We start from the raw sequence: 8016 nt of genomic DNA, 5'->3' as shown, positions 1-8016 counted from the left end.
ACTCTCTCCCACCTCAGTGAACATCCACAACCCCCCCTCCCCAAATAAAACACCTATGTCTTTGCCAAAGCCCGCTATACATCTGAAAGACGCGCCTCACATTACAATTTCCCATAATACCCCCACATTTTTTCCTGTGACTATTAATAATGAGTTTATGATGACTTATTGTGTTTTGTTTATCCCATACAATATCGCTTTGGCCTATTGTGTGAGGTGATAATCTACTGTATATACTAGGTCTAGCTCAATTAAGTTTTAGATATCATATTTGTACAGCGTGTAGTATCAATAATACTCCCATGAGAGTTCCACCACGTGCCTGTTGTATTCAACATCAGCTTTTTTGTTTGATTGTGTTGTCTAGGCCTACTAATTCTCAAATGACTTTTTTTATAGTATCGTATTATTACCGCTATGTATTAGTGAGTGGGTGAAAAAAAGTGTTTCAGGTAAAGACTGCAAAGGCCATTGTGACTTAATTCTGATGACCCTGTAGGTGTGTAAGAAAAATTAAACATTTTGGTCAGTGAAATCATTAAGTCAACACATCAGGTTGGCCATTCACTCTCTAAAAGTCAAATAAAATGAAAGCATTTTCTTTCAAGTCATTCAGTCAGGAGAATCACCTTGCGTGACACCAGTTGCCTTTTGATATGACCACAAGGGCTGACCCAAAATCAGCTGGTGCAGACCATGGGGGCCTACACGGTGAAGGAATAGATAATAGCGACCTCTGCTGGCCACATGCGTGTATTGCATAGCTGGAGGACGCTATAGTGAAACGTTGAGCAGTGTGGTGTGAAAAGTGTAGTCATGTGTAGTCTTACATTATGAATATTTGTACATTTTAAACCGTGTACTGCTTGGTAATAATGCACGTAGGCATATGAAACAATGGTTAGTAAAGGCTACCTACTACTAGCTACTACCAGCATATCAACCACAAGTACGACGACAACGAGAAGGAGAAGAAGGAATTGTGTAGGTTTATCTGTAAATATCTCTATCACTAAATAAATATATGTTTATCTCACAGTTTATACGATAGTCTACCAAATTGAAGCAGCAGGGTCAATGTTCCACTCCGAGCCAGTAGGGGATCTATAGTGCTGACTGTGATGCGGTGCGTTGCCCGCACTTGTCCCCTAAAATACTAACAGATAAAATGGCGTCCGAAAACAGCCCTGAATCCCAAGATGAGAAAGCAGCTCTTATGGAGGCGGGCTCAGAACAAGATGTGCATCAGCAGTGTGGCACGGTTGCAAAACAAAGCGAATTAAGGCTGTATCACTGGACGCAGTCTTTCAATTCTCAGAAGGTGAGTGTCCTCACGTTTCAGCACCACACTTCAATGGACAGCTCCTCATCAGAGGTTTTGAATTGATATAATGTAACATCTTCCTGGTGTTAAATTCTGGTCAGGAATACATAGCTATGAGACACTTTAGTTACCTGGGGCCATTACTTCAATTGGTCAAATCTGTTGTCTCCTCAAAGAAGCCCACTAACCATACAAGTCGTACTTTATTTTTAATACACTCTCTTTTTTCTCTGTCTTGTATCCGGTCATAACTGGAACAAAATCTGCTAATTCAAAGTTTTTTTTAATTCATCGGCAGGTCTTATTATTCCTCCTAAGTCTGACTCAGAATGTTCCTTTTCTTAAGAATAGACCTATGTACTGTTTGGTTGTACTAATTATTCCTCTGTTAAAGATTATGAGTACCCTACAATATTTTTATATATATTTGTTTCTACTTTTAGTAAAAATACACATACACTCATAAATATACATACTTCAGTCGTCATCATTCTTAGTCTTTGAAAATGTTTTCAAGCGTACTTTAAACCATTTTATACTCTTTAATTGCAAGAAATCTTGTGGTTAAAAAACTGAACAATAAACACTAAATGTAAGTACTTTATTTGATATATTCTTGTCCATTGTGTTGTCGCTGTGATAACTGCATTTGTTGTTGTTATTTAAGAGAGCACAAAGTGCAGGAATGCAGAAACAAGAGACAAAAAGAGATTAAATTATTTGCAGTTCCACAGGTATAAGCACTGTGATGTCTAAACATCCATCGACAGTCACAGGAGTGTGTGTTTTGCAGGTGCGTCTGGCCATAGCAGAGAAAGGTTTGCGCTGTGAGGAGTATGATGTGAGCCTACCGCTCAGTGAACACAACGAGCCCTGGTTCATGCATCTGAATCCCGCTGGTGAGGTGCCGGTCCTCGTCCACAATGACAACGTCATCTGTGATCCAACACAGATCATGGACTACCTGGAGCAGAATTTCAATGGTGAGATGGTGGGACTAAATAAAAACTGTTTGGGAAGCCCCAAACTCCCACAAGCTGTTAACACAGGGCAGGATAGGTACAAGGCGGGATCCATTCAATCAAGTTCCCTACTTGTTTTTGTACATTGTTTTCCTCTGTTAGCATTTTTGTAGAATTTTTGGTTTTAAATTAAATGTCCATTTTTTGTTTTAATCTGTTGTATTTTTTATTGTGCATTTCTTGATTTTTCAATCATTCATTCATCCTTTTTATTTTTTTTTCCATTTTCTCTTGGTTTGCACTGATCCATGATAGCTTTGTACTAATGGTCTCATCTACCTGCCTTCAAAGGAGAGAAAATCTGGTAAGCATGGAACCATTAAAGCTAATGAAAAATTATGTGTTTAAATTCCCCCTGTTAAGTTAAACATTAAAAAACTTTGTATTCTCAAGTGAATAAATCACTTGTTCTTTTACCAGTATTCTTTATTGGCTGTGGCAGAAATCACTTTGATTCCCTTCTGAAAAGCGACACCTTGCATCATTGCTCCTTTCTTTTCATGACTTGTTTGTCTCCAGAGGGCACTCCCAAGCTGATCCCTGAAGAGGGCAGTACATACTATCACAGAGTGCAGCACTACAGGGAGCTGCTGGACTCACTACAGATGGATGCCTACACCCATGGCTGCATCCTCCACCCTGAGATCACGGTGGACTCCCACATACCTGCATATGCTGCCACATGTATACGAAGTGAGACACACTATGATGCACTCGAGTAATTACTACAAGATTTGTACAAACACACACACACACACACACACACACATATACACACACAGCCATATCCTTGTGGCACTATCTTTGTGATCCCATCATTGACAAAAAGCATTCCCTAGCCTCTTACCCTAATCCTAACCTAATTCTAACCTGAACCCTAAAATCAAGACTTGATCCTCAAAAAGCCCTCTAAACTTGTGAGGTCCGGCATTTTGGTGCTGTCAGACCTCACAAGTATAGTAGAATCCCAGTTTTTGAACCCCATGAAGACAGTAAAACAAGCCCACGCACCCACATAACAGTCTCCCCTTCACTTATTACTAGATAAGATCCATTGTTGACAGTAGAACACTCATATATAATCTAGGATTGATGGATTCAACAAAGTGAGATCTCACTCAGTGCATTGTATCTTGAAAACAATGCAGATTTCTTGAGGGTACACTCATACTGCTCAACCCAGTGAAATGTTCTGTTTAGTTGGACACTTTTCATTCCTTTCTGCAAGCTATATAATTTACTCTTCATGTGAAAATTAAAGGAAAGGTGTACCTGATAAAGGGCATCCAACACAGAGTCTCACACTAACACACATACACACAATCTGATATTGTCATGATGGACTTTTCTATATGAAATTCCTCAATTCCACAATAAGGTTTTGTAAGAATAAAAATTGTGGTATTATTCATTATCTCTAACATGATGTTAACGTGATGCTGTGTTTTTGTGTGACAGCACAGATTGGAAACACACAAACGGAGCTGAAGAAACTGGCAGAGCAGAACCCCGAGCTTAAAGATGCTTATGTAGCAAAACAAAGGCGCTTGAAAGTAAGTAAAGTAACCAGGGTAGTGATGTGCGATACCACTTATTTCCTATCCAATCCAATACCAAGCAATACCCAGGCTAGTATTGCAGATACCGATACCGATACCAATACCAATACCAATACTTTTTACATATTTTATTTCTAGTTTAATGTGACCTCCCTACTCCCGTTTCTGTATTTATGAGAGAAATAAGGAGTAGGCTGTAGGCTTACCAATTCATAATAATAGCTGCATAATGACAAGACATCAAACTACTGTCATATTCTTTAATTATAATGAAAATATCCTGCTCAGAACTGCCGCTTCCTAACAGCATCATATTATTTTGACTTAATCTCAGACATTTAGCGAAGTTTGCAGTGTTGCCAAAGTAATTCACTGTCTTTGCACACACATCATACGCAGCGTCATTATTACCTTCACCTTCAAAATACAGCCAGACGTAACTGCTTTTACAGTCAGCCATAGTCAGTATTCAATCACGGGAAATGTAAAGGGCTGCAGTGGCTCACTTCAAAGAAGCTCCATCACAGAGCCGTAGCGCAAGCATGACTTTGACAGGTGGCAGGAAAAGTAGTTCCTATCAACCGAGTAGCCTATAATTAGACCATCCAAGTGACAGTAAGATACTTACACTCACTCCAAATTACTGAGTTTAGATATCGATCCTTTTATATGAGTATCGATCCTAGAGCAGGAAATGTTGGTATCAGAAATATCGATACTTTAGGATCGATCCGCACATCACTAAACCAGGGTGTCAGTTGTTTCTTGTGATGTACACTGGAGGATATACCCTCCAAGAGCCATGCTGCCCTACAAAGCCAAAGCACAGCAACTAACATTACATACTTCAAAACTGAGTAAAGACTGGACTTTATGGAATCTGTTTTCCCAAAATACTGTATTCTGGCTTTTTATTGGTGTCACTCTAATCTCAAAGAGAAACAGCTAACTACAGCTAAAGCAAGAAGCGATATCAAATGTTAGCTAGCTAGTGAGATACATCCGTGGATACAATAACCACGGCGCCTTAGCGAAAGCTAAGGCTAAATGTACTTACTTGTTTCCCCCCAGACACGCTGTTATCTGTAACAGAAAATATTTATTTTGATGAACCAATATCTAAGCAATGAGAAACTAAATGAAACAGTAGATGAGACAGTAGCTAAAACAACAACCTAAACTTATGCTGTAGTAAATTAGCATTAACTGACATCTTAGCTTTTGACTCTAGAGGAATTCATGTCATCTGGTGTCGCTAAGTTACCTTTAAATCACACATTTAAATTGTATATAACTGTATTATATTGATTTCATTACTAATAAAGGTAGATGGACAGGCAGACACAGAGATACATTTAATCCTCACATTATGGCATGTAAATAACCAAAATAAAGTTTATTTTCTGAACTGAAAGAAACATTTTGTTAGTAGGCCTATATACTGCAGAGTGCTGTATGTGCATTTTTCCTATGTGTTACAGTTTGTCAGCCAGCCTGAAAACCCTTTTTTTTTTACATAATTTTTTGTCTACAATGTGTTACAAAAGTAAATGTGCACTAATGCATTTATATATAAAAATGTTTCTGCAGTCCAAGTTGTATGACCATGATAACATGAAGTACCTGAAGAAGCTTCTGGACGAATTGGAGAGTGTGATGGACCAGGTCGAGACAGAGCTACAGAGGAGGGTGGAAGAGACACCAGGTACACAACCAAAGTAGCTCATTTAGCAACCATTTTACCATTAACAGACACACAATAAAAGACACAATTACATTTTTGTGACTGTAATAATGTAATGTAAACAAACAAATGTACCAGTGGTGACTCTTGCAACACAGTTGATGGCAGTAGCATTTTTAATCATGTTATCTGTTGTTTTTACGTACTCCATGTCTCCTTCTCTGTCCTCTTCCACTTGCAGAAGAAGGCAGTCAGTCCTGGCTGTGTGGTGAGTTCTTCAGCATGGCCGACGTCTCTCTGGCAGTCACCTTACACCGCCTCAAGTTCCTCGGCCTCTCCCGCCGCTACTGGGGCAATGGTAATCGTGTGAACCTGGAAACATACTATGAGCGTGTGGTGGAGCGTCCAGCCTTTAGGAGAGTGCTGGGCCATGTCAACAACATCCTGATCTCTGCTGTTCTTCCTGTGGCATTCCGCGTGGCCAGGAAGAACGCACCAGTTATTCTTGGCACCACTCTGTTGATAGGTGTGCTAGGAGGAGCTACATACCTGGCTTTTCTTTACATGAAGAAGAGGCTGACTGTCTTCAGCTGAGGGAGCTAACAAGTGTTTGAGTTGCGTTTGGACTGAATTGGGGATTGGGAGGTAGATAAACACAGGAAAAATATGAGAAATGTTCCCTCAATCATTATTTAAATTGTGTAAAGTTAAAGTAAATTAAGGAATTTTATCATCCCGCAAGCATCAGTAATATGCAATTGAAACAAACCTTAGTTGTCTTGTTTTCTGTGATGCTGGTTGCACAAAATGCACTTTTAACATAATGGTATTTTTACATGTTTTTTGCCATTTGATATAATTTATTCATACTTGCTTCCATCCTATCAGCATTGTATTCACAAGCTTTGTTATGAAAGCAGGTAGGAATAAATTTGCTGTTAAAAGATGAAAAAATGAATGAATGGAACATTCCTCTCACAAAGTGGAAATTTATGTCCAAAATTTAGGCTTGTGACATGCGCCATGAAATTGTGGCATCCCTTTGAATCAATAGATTTTCATACTGTACTGAAAGTAATGGAAATAAATGGCCACCTATAAGAAGATAACAAATTCAAAATTGGAAAAGGGAGTACTTTCTAAAGTTTTCAGTACTAATATAGGGCATACTTAATTTATATTAAATGGGCAATTTATGTGCAAAAACACCAGTATGGTCAGACATCTTTATGTCTACTTAAATCACGATTAACAGCCTAAGATGTTTTGCCTAATATTTGTCATTTATTATATCATTGTCGTCCATATTTGCATGTTGCACAGCCTGCTTTCTGTGACCAAGTCTGCCAGCATTTAACAAATGGATCTGTCCAGCAGTTCACAGTGAACTGTACTTCAAAACTTGTGTCTACATTTGACAAAGGCTCTGTAGGAACTCCCTGTTATCATGGCTGCACTCATGTTTTATTATACGACTGAGGGGTAATTGTGTGAAACATTCTCTGTATAGTAGAATGAATGCTTTTCCAATCACATTTCCATCTTCTTCAGACCATCATATCCAACATCTGTCTAAAATTAAACTGCTCACAAACAACGTGCTGTGCTTGCTATCAATCAAATTTAATTGGGAATGGCATTAAAAATTCACAACTCAGCATCATTTAAAAAGGCTATCATATATCATAAAGGTTTAAGATTTCATAGGGAAACATCTAAAGACTGCTAATCACATTCCTCAGGGTATGGATGTCAACATATACAGTAATTTGTTGGCCCAGTCAGAACCTCCAGGCCAACACTGACATTTAACATATGCTCCGCTTTAATTTAAATTCAGCCTCACGTGAGCTTAGCCTCACATAAAACAGACACATGCTAGACCTTTCAGCAAAGTCTGGCCTTTGTTTTCAGTGTCCAGAGGGCTGGTTTGTGTGGCTGTCAAAGAAATGCCTCACACATGTTAAAGCCACATGTGAGCCAAGCTGTCAAAGGACCAAAAGCTCATACTAGTGTGTTAGCTCTGGAAAGTCATACCCTGCAAATGGCCATCAAAATGACATATTTTTACTGCAAGGTTGAATCACACAGATGTAATTTAAAGGGATAAGGGTCAAAGTCATAAATAAAGTGCAAACTTATAAAATCTATTTCAGAGTCAACGTTAGTGACCTACATTTCAAGTGTTTTTGTGCTATGTTACAAGCACACAAAATTGGACTAATCCATGCCTTTTGACAAAGTGCCATCTTACTGCATATATCTTATATCTCCACAGATCATTCAATATACATGAGGGATCCGTGGTGTAATGTCACTATAAAAACACTGTCAAAAGACAACTTTGAGTGACACAATCCGCTAATATCTATGGCCAAAGTGAACCAAACTCTATTAAAAACATATTAAGTTGATTGCAAGACATAA

At 38.6% G+C, this 8016-nt stretch overlaps 1 protein-coding gene across 2 annotated transcripts; it reads left to right on the top strand.

Annotated features, from left to right (window-relative positions):
• The first annotated feature begins 1068 nt into the window (after window positions 1-1068).
• On the top strand, window positions 1069-7186 carry gdap1 (ganglioside induced differentiation associated protein 1). 2 transcript variants are annotated; one of them, XM_038727220.1, is made up of 6 exons: window positions 1069-1321; window positions 2118-2307; window positions 2866-3039; window positions 3805-3899; window positions 5496-5610; window positions 5831-7186. In XM_038727220.1, exons 1-6 carry the CDS (start codon window positions 1169-1171, stop codon window positions 6181-6183), a joined length of 1080 nt encoding a protein of 359 aa, XP_038583148.1. In that variant the 5' UTR covers window positions 1069-1168; the 3' UTR covers window positions 6184-7186. The 2 variants fall into 2 exon arrangements, with proteins under 2 accessions (XP_038583148.1, XP_038583153.1); XM_038727225.1 differs by lacking the exon at window positions 1069-1321 and adding an exon at window positions 2602-2650 and having other exon boundaries at window positions 2122-2307.
• Window positions 7187-8016: the final 830 nt, after the last annotated feature.

Source organism: Micropterus salmoides, unplaced genomic scaffold (genome assembly GCF_014851395.1).
Source record: "Micropterus salmoides isolate LMB-PRFRI ecotype aquatic unplaced genomic scaffold, ASM1485139v1 Ms_hic_scaffold_1, whole genome shotgun sequence".
Taxonomy (NCBI): Eukaryota; Metazoa; Chordata; class Actinopteri; order Centrarchiformes; family Centrarchidae; genus Micropterus; species Micropterus salmoides.
Note: the sequence above shows the minus strand (reverse complement) of the source record. Positions and strands in the feature narration are given on the sequence as shown.